The sequence below is a fragment of the Lytechinus pictus genome, chromosome 3, assembly GCF_037042905.1.
Source record: "Lytechinus pictus isolate F3 Inbred chromosome 3, Lp3.0, whole genome shotgun sequence".
Taxonomy (NCBI): domain Eukaryota; kingdom Metazoa; phylum Echinodermata; class Echinoidea; order Temnopleuroida; family Toxopneustidae; genus Lytechinus; species Lytechinus pictus.
In genome coordinates this window covers 29468964-29484894 of record NC_087247.1, presented here as the reverse complement: position 1 = coordinate 29484894, position 15931 = coordinate 29468964, and the positions used below count along the sequence as shown (strand labels likewise).

Genomic DNA, 15931 nt, shown 5'->3' with positions numbered 1-15931 from the left:
TACGCACTGTAGTTGTGAAAACAGTGCCACAGTGTCATATGTTGACAACAGCAATATTTTGACAAGTGCTGTATTTTGACATTACACCAAATTGCTGCCATTACACATGTATTTTAATTTTCTCATTCTACGTTCTTTCTAGTTTTTTTCTTTACTTATTACCCATCTTTATATTCATTTCTTAATTCATTAAGTTGTTTAATAATCTATCAATTTTTAAATACTAATTGATTCACCCATTATTTATTTAGTGATGAAAATGATGAAATTTTGATTTTTTGCATCCAAAGTGGCAAAGATGTAGACAACTTACATAATGTATTGTATAATGTACTCATTTCATTTATTTAAATTTTGTTTTCCTTTGTTCCTTTCATTTCGTTGTTACTGCTTTCTCTTTCTCATACCTCTTTCTCTTTTTTTTTTCTCTTCCCTTATTTTTCTGCATGTATCATTGTCATTTATTATCCTCAAATTTGTTTTTATCCATTTGATATTATTCCCAATCGCCTTCTTTTTTATATTGATTATTGTGTACTTTTTATTATGCATGGAACAGAAATAAGAACAAAAGTTCATCCAAGCGAGCATCGACGGCAACAAATGGAGACGTGGCTAATTCAAGTCAGAACAGACAACAATCTTCATCAGCGCCTGCTGTCACGATAGCACCCCCTCCTCCAGTCCAACCTGCTATCCCTCCTCCACCGTCAGTGCCAGCACCCCCGCCAGCAATTGGATTTGCCCCAGCTTCCAGTAATAGTAATGCTGTAAGGGATGTTCCAAATGTGGAAGGCAGGGGTGCCCTCTTGAGTGATATAAAGAAGGGTATGAGCTTAAAGAAAACGGTCACCAGGGATAAAAGTGCTCCAAAAGTGTGATGCCTTTGTAGATGTTGTTATGGCTAATGATACAATGGGGATATATCCTAAAAGTTGGGGGCCTGTATTCTGAACTTGGGTTTGAATTTAACCCTATCTAGGCAGGGGGGGGGGGCTCGGAGGCCCCCGTCAACGATTCACGCAATATTTTCGCCGTTATAAATTTTCTGACTGTGCCACTCGCTGACTTTTTACTTTGAGTCTTGCGCATCTTTTGAGGCCAAATTTGCGACACCCAAGTACGCGGTTATGAAATTAGGCAACATTTTGTAAGTGCATGCCAGACCAAAAATTGCTCAGAAACGTGATTTAATGTACAAGGTCAATGCAAATTGTGTTTTCAACCAAAAATCATAAATGTATGATTATTTTTAATTTGCTGGTCTACCGGGGTAAATGGATTTATTTTATGCTGTTTATGATCTCAAAAGAGTCCCCAAGAAAGTTCATAAAAAAAACAATGAAAAATATAAAAGGTAAAAAAAACAAAGAAATACATAAGAAATTGCAAAAAAACAATATAATATTGCAAGTTTTTGCACATACATTTGCTAAGATAACCACAAAGAGTTTCTACACCCAAAATTAGAATATTTGGAGCTATATTTAGGGAGTTAGAGGAAAAAGTATGATTTTGCATACTAATTACATATAAATTAGCATAATCAATTAATACCTATTTGCATGAAACAAATTAATAAATAAGTTTGTAGATTATGTCCCATACAACCTGCGTGCAGATTTTGGGCGCAATCTCATGATCCACGGCCAAGCCCCCCCTCCGGGCTATATGATTTCCCAAAATACCCCGGCCTAGATAGGGCTAAACTCTGGTCTAATAATGTGGTTTTCTATGGATAGCCAATTATAACTCAAATCTGTAATAATACAGGCTCAAAATTTCAGTTCATCTGACACTCAACTTATTCCTGACTGTCTAGGTATTATATTCAAAACAGTTTTATTCACTGTTAAAGCCTGATGGCAGAGCATAGTAATCATGAAAAAATTGTAAAGACAATTTTTACATTTTTGGCTTCCCATAAATTTAGCACAGAGTTTAGACCTTGGTTTGAGATAGTTATAAACTGGTTTTCAGAATATAGACCTGTATATCATCCCCTAATATCTCTACAAAATCATGTGTACACCTTTATGCCAATGGATGTCAAATTTCCATCAAAGATCTCTGCATAATATCAGTGGTTTAGGGACATGAAGGATATAAATGATGACACATATAGGTGTACATATGAGATCAAAGGAGATGTGTTTGATCTTCTGACAAGCACATGGAGTTGCCTCAAGTAATGTACTTCTGTTGTGCCTATATATAATGCATTCAATCAGATGATTTCAAATTGGGTTCGTAAACAAAGGTGTAACCCTTACAAAATCCCAGATCTCATAAGAAATCATTTATGAGCAGTAGATCATTATACGTACATCACATGGAAAGTTGTTTTATTTCAAGCATTTGGTGTCCTTTTTGTGTATGAAGATAATGACACATTCCAATAAAGTGGGATTTCATGAAAATCCATAATAATATCCATTCAAAATTCTGACATTGCTAATATTATGCCCAAATGAATACACTAAGCATTTATGGGGATGTGTTCATTATTTTTATTAGCCAATCACCACAGTATCTCATTAAAAAAGTTTGTCATTAACAACAATCAAATGGCTGTGATACAGCATTTCCTTGTGTGCACATATGTGCACATTGAAGCACCATGAGCGCCCAGCTGAGGCGGATACCGGCGCTATACAAGAAGCCATCATCATCATCATGTTAGGTCACAAATGATGTAACTCACCATGTTCCAGAAATCTTAAATCAGAATTAAGCTAGTCACTCAACAAGATTCATTCCTTGCAATGCTTGTGTGCTTTAAAAGCCTGCAGGGCTAAACCTGGTTTAATAATATCCCAGTCCTTTGGAGGTTATATCACATTGTGCTATACAAGAACTGTGTTATGGGCAATTCCATAGGCTGGTGGACATGAGCTCAATGTGTCTTTGTACTGTATAGCCCATCTGAACCGTAACGTGAGTAACCACTTTATCTGCACCCCTAGTAAAAACCATGTCTTCTTTATTTTTGAATTATATACAAAGTTTGTCTCCCTAATATACTTCTTTGAAATGGAAATAATCAACTTTCATAAAAGCCTTGTATGAGGACACTTTTCACTTATGTTGACTTTTCATTTTATGCATGTCCAAATCATGTAACATGAGTAACCGACACATTTCAAAGATTTGCCAGAGCATAATAAAATTTCCCAAGTTTTGTTTTTATACAAAGGATAGTCAGACTGCGTACTTTGTTGTGATAAAGAGATGTTTAGTTCCTATCAATAAGAGTGGAGTTACAGCTCCAAGTATGAGTCAAGGTGTCTCCAAATGTAACGTGAGTAAATGTGGAATAGCCCTTATATTTGTTCTATTCTCTCCCTTAACTATTTATCTGACAATCATTTCCAGACAGCATTTACATATGCACTATTAACATAATTTTTTTAAACATTGTTTGAGATGAGATGGACATTATGCACAGTACATCTGGGGACCGTTTCATAAAGCTGTTTGTAAGTTAAGAGCGACTTTAAAAATGACTGGGAAACCTTTCTTATGCGCTTAACCATCGCCAATGAATACACCATTTACCACAAGAAATGTTTACCAGTCATTCTTAAAGTTGCTCTTAACTTAATACGAACAGCTTTATGAAACACCCGCCAGGTGCTGGTTCATATAAGAGTTAGGTTGACTGAATGTTCTGCATTTTTATGCCTCTGCCAGAGATGTCAACTTTTCCCTTTTGGGGATATCATTTTCACTATTAAAGGCAGTACATTTTTTGTAATTATTTTTCTAAGTGACATATCATCAAATCCAAAGTGGAAATGATTTCACACAAAAGTCAAAGAGAATTATATTGCATATCCATGTGCGATTCAGTATTTTGAAGCGATGCATGATTTAATGAATACCATACCACACAATTCCTAAGAATCGGTCACAATCAATTTACAAATTACAATTTATTTATAAAGAATAGCTTTCCTCATTATCCAGCCCTGTTCAAACTGACATCAATATTTATGCATAAAATGATGTGACTTAATTTGACAATAATGTTGTGAGACCCCAATTCTCGTAATTTCGTATTGGAGAGGTCTCTATCATTTGTGTTATGGATGATTTGAATTATCAATGATATTTTGCTGAATGCGTTATTTTATTCTGAAATAGCTTAATATTTTTTTATGTAGACAGTAAATAGAACACCATGTGAGCTTTGTAATTTTGTGTTGCTACTGATAAACTGTATGATCTTTACCATTATGTTTTCTGAAGCTTTGCACTAACTGATCAGGGGGGCAGTTTCATAAAGACATAATACTATTGTTACATGTACTTTGCTATTATTGTAACTAGTATGGAAACCTTGTTGGTGATTGGCTGCTAAGCCCTGTTACCATGGTAGTGACTGTTTATGAAACAGGGCCCTTGGTGTAATGGTACATTGGGCCAAAACTAAGTCTTTCATAATTCTCTTCAATCAGGGGTTGTAACTGTTTGCAGGCATATAGCTTTGTGTCTGTTTGTGAAACTGTCTACACCTAATAGTCGGCACATATTTCATGAAGTGATTTGTCAGTGAATTTCATTGATAACTTTTAAGGCTACTGTAATCCATACATCTGGTGCCGTTTTATAACAAATTTGCAATAACGGTTTAAAGCTACTAAACTCATTCAATCCAATTGGCTGATCACATTTTTTTTATTGAAATAGTTTGTCATTATAACAAGTCTTTATGAATGAGACCCTGAGTAGTGCCATTTACACACACAGAGAAAATAATGAAATTTGAGTATCACTTTTGTTTTTGTGCAGAAGAGCTTCAAGAACTTTCACAAACATTTCACGATCCAATCTTCAGGTCTTCTTGCTATTTTTCACAATAATCTTAGTCTATTCTGTAATTGAATACCTATTGAATTCATATTGGATGGCTCAAAATTGAATACCAGAGGTATTCAAGAGCTATGGGCAATATTGAACAAATTTCTGGTATTCCATGAAAAAAAAAGCCATCCAATATAATCATTATTTTCTATCCCCCTCTCCAAAAAAAATGATTGAGACAATCCTATCATTTACCACAATTATTATGGCCTCACTTCATAAGATCGATTTGATCATAGAAATGCAACTTACATATAGCCCTTTATGACGTCATATTAAGTATAATTGTGCTGCGTGCTACGCATTGCATGCATTGCATTGCTTATTGTGCCTGTTGTGTATTTTACACATTTGGAAATTTGCATTAGACTTACAATATGGTTCCATATTGAACCGCAAGTTTTATACATTGGCCTATTCGTCAGATTTGGTGCTTTGTGCAATGCGCTCTCATATATATGCAGGAAAAATCATGCAGACCAAAAATGAAATATTGCATCATTAATGCATCAACACCCAATGAAGATAATATTATGCAATATTTCTCACATATAATTCATATGTTCATGATTAAAATTTACCTAATAGTATGTATATAATATCTAAGTTTGATAAGTAAACAGAGTAAGTTTAGATATATGCAACAAACATGAAAAAGATGATCTTTATAAAAGTGATCAAAATATGATATGCAATAGTGATATATATCTGCGGATACGGAAAAGTTGGAAAACTGTATTACAGTACAGTATTTATTTGAAAAAATGATAACTATAATATTTGAATGAGCATTTATATCCTACAATCGAAGAAAATATCTAAACACTAATTCTCAGTGCCTGTCATTTGGTGAAACTTTTCTATTTTTATGATTAATGTAAAATCATCACTGCAGAATACAAATTTTGATGTTGTTTCTAATACACGGGTGAATAGATTATATTGGACTTATTCTTTACAAAATTGCATTTTTTATACATCCATATTTTTTCTTACATATTCTAATACTAATACTTTTTTCTATTACAGAAGCTGGATGTAGACCAACCTGCATTGGTACATTGAATATTGATTGTGCTTTGAATTTCATTCTCGGATGCGTCCGATTTGTAGTGTAGTGTTGTAGTAGAATTTCATATTTAGAGGTACCACAATTCACATTTAGAGGTACACAGCTTTCACAAGGTCAAAGTTAATCTTATCTAGTGCTTCAAATTGGAAAACAATCATGTGTTTTCTATTCATTTCAATATTTTGAAGTATAATATGGATATAACATAAGTAAAAACTAATGATAAATGAATGGTTATACTGAAAAGCTGCCAATTTGCAGTTAAAGGACAAGTCCACCCCAACAAAAAGTTGATTTGAATAAAAAGAGAAAAATAAAACAAGCATAACACTGAACATTTTATTAAAATTGGATGTAAAATAAGAAAGTTATGACATTTTAAAGTTTCGCTTAATTTCACAAAACAGTTGTATATGCACATCCTGGCTGGTATGCAAATGAGGAGACTATGACGTCATCCACTTACTATTTCTTTTGTATTTTATTATATAAAAATGTGAAATATTCTAATTTTCTCATTGTCAAGTGATACAATGATTAATTCCTCCTTTAACATGTGGAATTAGCATTGTTTAATACTATATGGTTCAGTCAAGTTGGTCTTTAATGTCAAATCTATAAAAAATGAAATATTGTATAATTCAAACTATAAAAAACAAAAGAAATAGTGAGTGAAGGACATCATCGACTGAGTCACCTAGTTGTGCATATCACTGTTTTGTGAAAAATAAGTGAAACTTTAAAATGTCATAACTTGCATATTTTACATCCGATTTTGATGAAATTTTCAGCACTATGCTAGTTTGATTTTTCTCTATTTCTTCAAGTCAGCATTTTCCTGGGGTGGACTTGACCTTTAATATTGTGATTTTGGTATGTTTATCGAATTGCCAATTTAGAGTGTGTAGTGATACGCTCAAGTTGAGCATCTTTTATTCAAGATTGGCATCACATACTACACTGAGAATGGTATGATGATTTTTAAATTTGAGTTAATGAAATAGATTTTGGGATAACTAGACAATTGCTCCCATTTGTCTAAGAGTTTGAAAACTAGGGTTGTGGTACCTGTTTTCATTCCAACTCCTAAGTAATGTGAGGTTGTATGTTTTTCATTTTTGGCCAAGTATGCCACAGACCTTCCAAGGGGAGAAACGTTCCCAGAGCAAATTTGTGTAATCTATTTATGTATGTGCAATAATTTTGTTTTGGGTAATTGTATCACAGATTAAAGCTATCTGGTATGTTCTCATGTAGAAAGTTGTCATTCACATATATATGTCTGAGCATTCTAATCTAATGTGATGTTATCAAATAATATTGATATGGTTTATTTCTTTACTTTGATAAATTGTATCTGCACCATATTATTACTTTCATTAGCAATTAGCTTCATGCATAACAAGAATAGTATTCTTGTCAAACTTTTATATTCAAGAATGTCTGAGCTATTTAACTCATTATTAAATTTAGCACTGTTCTCTGACAGCTTTGATTAAATTCACTGTTTTGTAGCTCATATATGAGTATGAATATATTTCTATATTTCTATATTTCTAGTACAAACTTGAGGTTTCTAAAAAAGCCACTATTTCTGCGTCCGTACGACACATTACTATTTTAAATCTGTATTATACAGGATGTGAATTCAAGTCATGTTAAGTCTTGGTTTTTCTAACACTCTGGTAGTACTTGATGATCACCTTTAGTTACTGGAATATTTTTTGTTTTTCTTGTAAAAAAACTGTCAAATGTTCTCTAAATGTCCTGTACGACACGTATGGAATCACCCAAATATTGATCATGGATCATCTTTAGTCCCAGTCTTAGCAAAGCTTGTGCTGTCTGATTTCCCTTCTGTCGGATATTCACTGTACATTGATAATGCAACGTTTTATTTGTTATGAATAAAATATGCAAATTTTTTCATGAAAAACATTATTTGCATAGTTAACACCGAATTTCACTTCAGATGTTCATTGTTTTTCAAGATGTCATCTTTGTAATCTTAAGGTTTTCAAAAAGAAAAATTACAATACCCAATTTTTTCCTTACGTATTTCTTTGTTTTTAGAATTTCTTCTGTATTTTTTATCTTTGTTTTGCATTTTTTTTTTAATTGGAATTATCACAGACCACTTAACTAATTTAAACCCTAAATTAATTAAGCAGACCAATTAGAATGAAAAATAAACACCATTTTATGAATTTCAATACCTTTAGACTTTGTACACAGAGTATAAAAGCGCGCCCTTTTTGGCATGACATTGCGATGCTATTATCAGTACGTTGCGAATTTGGTCTCAAAAGTTGCAACAGACTTCAAAGAAAAAGTCATAAATTTTTTCATCTTTGATATTCCAGAAAAACTGTGCGAAGCGTCAAGGGGGGACCCGTCATCCCCCCCCTCCCCCGGGCCTGTTAGGGTTAACAAACGACTGGTAACCCTTTCTTGTGGTAAATTACATTTACCCAAAACATATTATTGGTGTTGATTTAGGTTCCAAGAATGGGTCACCAGTCGCACGTGAACTTCATGAACAGCTTTGTGAAATCACACCCAGGTGTTAGACAAATGGCTCATAATTTTCAACCATGCAAAAACTCAGTGCAGCAGTAAATCATGAATCATAGTGTGTCACCCCATCTCATTCATTAAAAAAAATGCTTCTCGTCATATCTGTATTGCAATATTCTAGATCTCGCTCCAGGTCAAATGCCAATGCAAGGTCATCTTTCAGGTGAGTATTAGCCAATCAAACATCAACATGTTCATATGTCATTCACATATACAGTGCGTATCAAAAAACGTTTACACTTATAAAAAATCCTGTATTAAAAATTATACATTTGTAATATCCTGAAGATTTTTCCACATTTTAACGTTGGTACAGATCCATTTAAGCAAACGACGATATAACTGTCGAAAAATATTTCGGCTTGAGTGAGCACCACTTTTGAAAAGTTAGTGAAAAATGATTTGCACAGAACTTTGAAATAGTTATGAGAATAAAAGTAGACCTTAATCATGAAGAACACATTGAATTTAGCTAGTAAAATTGATTTGAAGATATCTTTTACTTTTTTAACTTGTTTCCATGCCCAAAACACTTCGAAGAGTGCATTGCGCCCCACCCCATTCCCCCACACACCGAGGCCATCATGATGATATTTGCTTTACACTGAGCTGCGATTTACATGAAATGGCTAAGGCTTGATTTTCATTTTGTTAATCATTGTCAAGCTTGGAAAAGGTGTGGAGAAACAAGTATTACATTAAAAATGAAATGTAAACCCACTTTAAATGATTAAAACTTAGTGAAAAATGGTGGAGATGTCTGATAAAACTTTTGTTCAGATTTAGTTATGTCCTCAGATCCAGCTGGCACAAAAAGGGTAAAGGTTGTGCTTACTAAGTGTTGAAATTTCAATTTGGGTGGCAAAATTGTTACAAAATGCTTGAATATATCTGTTTTATTTCAATTGACTAAAAGTGCAAGGGAATTGTATGAGAAATGTTTCGCAGGGTAAATTTGATTTCGCTCTTTTCCCTTGACACAGCGTGAAAACTAGCATTTCTGCGCAAAACATATTTCTGCGAGCTTTACAAAAATGGACAGTGCTCACTCAAGTGTAACATTCTGTCTAAACTTTTACTGTCATTGGATAGATGAGACCCAAACCCAAGATTATATGTGAAAAAATTACCCACATGTTGTATACTTTTTAACTCCCAGGGCTTTTTCAAAGTGTAAACTTTTTTTTGATACGCACTGTAGTTGTGAAAACAGTGCCACAGTGTCATATGTTGACAACAGCAATATTTTGACAAGTGCTGTATTTTGACATTACACCAAATTGCTGCCATTACACATGTATTTTAATTTTCTCATTCTACGTTCTTTCTAGTTTTTTTCTTTACTTATTACCCATCTTTATATTCATTTCTTAATTCATTAAGTTGTTTAATAATCTATCAATTTTTAAATACTAATTGATTCACCCATTATTTATTTAGTGATGAAAATGATGAAATTTTGATTTTTGGCATCCAAAGTGGCAAAGATGTAGACAACTTACATAATGTATTGTATAATGTACTCATTTCATTTATTTAAATTTTGTTTTCCTTTGTTCCTTTCATTTCGTTGTTACTGCTTTCTCTTTCTCATACCTCTTTCTCTTTTTTTTTCTCTTCCCTTATTTTTCTGCATGTATCATTGTCATTTATTATCCTCAAATTTGTTTTTATCCATTTGATATTATTCCCAATCGCCTTCTTTTTTATATTGATTATTGTGTACTTTTTATTATGCATGGAACAGAAATAAGAACAAAAGTTCATCCAAGCGAGCATCGACGGCAACAAATGGAGACGTGGCTAATTCAAGTCAGAACAGACAACAATCTTCATCAGCGCCTGCTGTCACGATAGCACCCCCTCCTCCAGTCCAACCTGCTATCCCTCCTCCACCGTCAGTGCCAGCACCCCCGCCAGCAATTGGATTTGCCCCAGCTTCCAGTAATAGTAATGCTGTAAGGGATGTTCCAAATGTGGAAGGCAGGGGTGCCCTCTTGAGTGATATAAAGAAGGGTATGAGCTTAAAGAAAACGGTCACCAGGGATAAAAGTGCTCCAAAAGTGTGATGCCTTTGTAGATGTTGTTATGGCTAATGATACAATGGGGATATATCCTAAAAGTTGGGGGCCTGTATTCTGAACTTGGGTTTGAATTTAACCCTATCTAGGCAGGGGGGGGGGGGGCTCGGAGGCCCCCGTCAACGATTCACGCAATATTTTCGCCGTTATAAATTTTCTGACTGTGCCACTCGCTGACTTTTTACTTTGAGTCTTGCGCATCTTTTGAGGCCAAATTTGCGACACCCAAGTACGCGGTTATGAAATTAGGCAACATTTTGTAAGTGCATGCCAGACCAAAAATTGCTCAGAAACGTGATTTAATGTACAAGGTCAATGCAAATTGTGTTTTCAACCAAAAATCATAAATGTATGATTATTTTTAATTTGCTGGTCTACCGGGGTAAATGGATTTATTTTATGCTGTTTATGATCTCAAAAGAGTCCCCAAGAAAGTTCATAAAAAAAACAATGAAAAATATAAAAGGTAAAAAAAACAAAGAAATACATAAGAAATTGCAAAAAAACAATATAATATTGCAAGTTTTTGCACATACATTTGCTAAGATAACCACAAAGAGTTTCTACACCCAAAATTAGAATATTTGGAGCTATATTTAGGGAGTTAGAGGAAAAAGTATGATTTTGCATACTAATTACATATAAATTAGCATAATCAATTAATACCTATTTGCATGAAACAAATTAATAAATAAGTTTGTAGATTATGTCCCATACAACCTGCGTGCAGATTTTGGGCGCAATCTCATGATCCACGGCCAAGCCCCCCCTCCGGGCTATATGATTTCCCAAAATACCCCGGCCTAGATAGGGCTAAACTCTGGTCTAATAATGTGGTTTTCTATGGATAGCCAATTATAACTCAAATCTGTAATAATACAGGCTCAAAATTTCAGTTCATCTGACACTCAACTTATTCCTGACTGACTAGGTATTATATTCAAAACAGTTTTATTCACTGTTAAAGCCTGATGGCAGAGCATAGTAATCATGAAAAAATTGTAAAGACAATTTTTACATTTTTGGCTTCCCATAAATTTAGCACAGAGTTTAGACCTTGGTTTGAGATAGTTATAAACTGGTTTTCAGAATATAGACCTGTATATCATCCCCTAATATCTCTACAAAATCATGTGTACACCTTTATGCCAATGGATGTCAAATTTCCATCAAAGATCTCTGCATAATATCAGTGGTTTAGGGACATGAAGGATATAAATGATGACACATATAGGTGTACATATGAGATCAAAGGAGATGTGTTTGATCTTCTGACAAGCACATGGAGTTGCCTCAAGTAATGTACTTCTGTTGTGCCTATATATAATGCATTCAATCAGATGATTTCAAATTGGGTTCGTAAACAAAGGTGTAACCCTTACAAAATCCCAGATCTCATAAGAAATCATTTATGAGCAGTAGATCATTATACGTACATCACATGGAAAGTTGTTTTATTTCAAGCATTTGGTGTCCTTTTTGTGTATGAAGATAATGACACATTCCAATAAAGTGGGATTTCATGAAAATCCATAATAATTTCCATTCAAAATTCTGACATTGCTAATATTATGCCCAAATGAATACACTAAGCATTTATGGGGATGTGTTCATTATTTTTATTAGCCAATCACCACAGTATCTCATTAAAAAAGTTTGTCATTAACAACAATCAAATGGCTGTGATACAGCATTTCCTTGTGTGCACATATGTGCACATTGAAGCACCATGAGCGCCCAGCTGAGGCGGATACCGGCGCTATACAAGAAGCCATCATCATCATCATGTTAGGTCACAAATGATGTAACTCACCATGTTCCAGAAATCTTAAATCAGAATTAAGCTAGTCACTCAACAAGATTCATTCCTTGCAATGCTTGTGTGCTTTAAAAGCCTGCAGGGCTAAACCTGGTTTAATAATATCCCAGTCCTTTGGAGGTTATATCACATTGTGCTATACAAGAACTGTGTTATGGGCAATTCCATAGGCTGGTGGACATGAGCTCAATGTGTCTTTGTACTGTATAGCCCATCTGAACCGTAACGTGAGTAACCACTTTATCTGCACCCCTAGTAAAAACCATGTCTTCTTTATTTTTGAATTATATACAAAGTTTGTCTCCCTAATATACTTCTTTGAAATGGATATAATCAACTTTCATAAAAGCCTTGTATGAGGACACTTTTCACTTATGTTGACTTTTCATTTTATGCATGTCCAAATCATGTAACATGAGTAACCGACACATTTCAAAGATTTGCCAGAGCATAATAAAATTTCCCAAGTTTTGTTTTTATACAAAGGATAGTCAGACTGCGTACTTTGTTGTGATAAAGAGATGTTTAGTTCCTATCAATAAGAGTGGAGTTACAGCTCCAAGTATGAGTCAAGGTGTCTCCAAATGTAACGTGAGTAAATGTGGAATAGCCCTTATATTTGTTCTATTCTCTCCCTTAACTATTTATCTGACAATCATTTCCAGACAGCATTTACATATGCACTATTAACATAATTTTTTTAAACATTGTTTGAGATGAGATGGACATTATGCACAGTACATCTGGGGACCGTTTCATAAAGCTGTTTGTAAGTTAAGAGCGACTTTAAAAATGACTGGGAAACCTTTCTTATGCGCTTAACCATCGCCAATGAATACACCATTTACCACAAGAAATGTTTACCAGTCATTCTTAAAGTTGCTCTTAACTTAATACGAACAGCTTTATGAAACACCCGCCAGGTGCTGGTTCATATAAGAGTTAGGTTGACTGAATGTTCTGCATTTTTATGCCTCTGCCAGAGATGTCAACTTTTCCCTTTTGGGGATATCATTTTCACTATTAAAGGCAGTACATTTTTTGTAATTATTTTTCTAAGTGACATATCATCAAATCCAAAGTGGAAATGATTTCACACAAAAGTCAAAGAGAATTATATTGCATATCCATGTGCGATTCAGTATTTTGAAGCGATGCATGATTTAATGAATACCATACCACACAATTCCTAAGAATCGGTCACAATCAATTTACAAATTACAATTTATTTATAAAGAATAGCTTTCCTCATTATCCAGCCCTGTTCAAACTGACATCAATATTTATGCATAAAATGATGTGACTTAATTTGACAATAATGTTGTGAGACCCCAATTCTCGTAATTTCGTATTGGAGAGGTCTCTATCATTTGTGTTATGGATGATTTGAATTATCAATGATATTTTGCTGAATGCGTTATTTTATTCTGAAATAGCTTAATATTTTTTTATGTAGACAGTAAATAGAACACCATGTGAGCTTTGTAATTTTGTGTTGCTACTGATAAACTGTATGATCTTTACCATTATGTTTTCTGAAGCTTTGCACTAACTGATCAGGGGGGCAGTTTCATAAAGACATAATACTATTGTTACATGTACTTTGCTATTATTGTAACTAGTATGGAAACCTTGTTGGTGATTGGCTGCTAAGCCCTGTTACCATGGTAGTGACTGTTTATGAAACAGGGCCCTTGGTGTAATGGTACATTGGGCCAAAACTAAGTCTTTCATAATTCTCTTCAATCAGGGGTTGTAACTGTTTGCAGGCATATAGCTTTGTGTCTGTTTGTGAAACTGTCTACACCTAATAGTCGGCACATATTTCATGAAGTGATTTGTCAGTGAATTTCATTGATAACTTTTAAGGCTACTGTAATCCATACATCTGGTGCCGTTTTATAACAAATTTGCAATAACGGTTTAAAGCTACTAAACTCATTCAATCCAATTGGCTGATCACATTTTTTTTATTGAAATAGTTTGTCATTATAACAAGTCTTTATGAATGAGACCCTGAGTAGTGCCATTTACACACACAGAGAAAATAATGAAATTTGAGTATCACTTTTGTTTTTGTGCAGAAGAGCTTCAAGAACTTTCACAAACATTTCACGATCCAATCTTCAGGTCTTCTTGCTATTTTTCACAATAATCTTAGTCTATTCTGTAATTGAATACCTATTGAATTCATATTGGATGGCTCAAAATTGAATACCAGAGGTATTCAAGAGCTATGGGCAATATTGAACAAATTTCTGGTATTCCATGAAAAAAAAAGCCATCCAATATAATCATTATTTTCTATCCCCCTCTCCAAAAAAAAATGATTGAGACAATCCTATCATTTACCACAATTATTATGGCCTCACTTCATAAGATCGATTTGATCATAGAAATGCAACTTACATATAGCCCTTTATGACGTCATATTAAGTATAATTGTGCTGCGTGCTACGCATTGCATGCATTGCATTGCTTATTGTGCCTGTTGTGTATTTTACACATTTGGAAATTTGCATTAGACTTACAATATGGTTCCATATTGAACCGCAAGTTTTATACATTGGCCTATTCGTCAGATTTGGTGCTTTGTGCAATGCGCTCTCATATATATGCAGGAAAAATCATGCAGACCAAAAATGAAATATTGCATCATTAATGCATCAACACCCAATGAAGATAATATTATGCAATATTTCTCACATATAATTCATATGTTCATGATTAAAATTTACCTAATAGTATGTATATAATATCTAAGTTTGATAAGTAAACAGAGTAAGTTTAGATATATGCAACAAACATGAAAAAGATGATCTTTATAAAAGTGATCAAAATATGATATGCAATAGTGATATATATCTGCGGATACGGAAAAGTTGGAAAACTGTATTACAGTACAGTATTTATTTGAAAAAATGATAACTATAATATTTGAATGAGCATTTATATCCTACAATCGAAGAAAATATCTAAACACTAATTCTCAGTGCCTGTCATTTGGTGAAACTTTTCTATTTTTATGATTAATGTAAAATCATCACTGCAGAATACAAATTTTGATGTTGTTTCTAATACACGGGTGAATAGATTATATTGGACTTATTCTTTACAAAATTGCATTTTTTATACATCCATATTTTTTCTTACATATTCTAATACTAATACTTTTTTCTATTACAGAAGCTGGATGTAGACCAACCTGCATTGGTACATTGAATATTGATTGTGCTTTGAATTTCATTCTCGGATGCGTCCGATTTGTAGTGTAGTGTTGTAGTAGAATTTCATATTTAGAGGTACCACAATTCACATTTAGAGGTACACAGCTTTCACAAGGTCAAAGTTAATCTTATCTAGTGCTTCAAATTGGAAAACAATCATGTGTTTTCTATTCATTTCAATATTTTGAAGTATAATATGGATATAACATAAGTAAAAACTAATGATAAATGAATGGTTATACTGAAAAGCTGCCAATTTGCAGTTAAAGGACAAGTCCACCCCAACAAA

At 33.6% G+C, this 15931-nt stretch overlaps 1 protein-coding gene across 2 annotated transcripts in view; it reads left to right on the top strand.

Moving 5' to 3' along the window:
• The window catches only part of LOC129257481 (slowpoke-binding protein-like), a 50037-nt gene extending 39001 nt beyond the window's left edge, over nt 1-11036 (top strand). Inside the window, exons 17-19 of one of the 2 annotated variants that reach the window (XR_010293021.1) lie at nt 560-770; nt 8637-8678; nt 10263-11036. Coding sequence is in view for 1 of the 2 variants with exons in the window: in XM_064096772.1 (XP_063952842.1) it covers nt 560-565 (6 nt within the window). In the remaining variant the exon portion in view is untranslated. Of the gene's footprint in view, nt 1-559; nt 3196-8636; nt 8679-10262 lie in introns of those variants that run through there. The other variant, XM_064096772.1, reaches the window with a different exon arrangement.
• Nucleotides 11037-15931: the final 4895 nt, after the last annotated feature.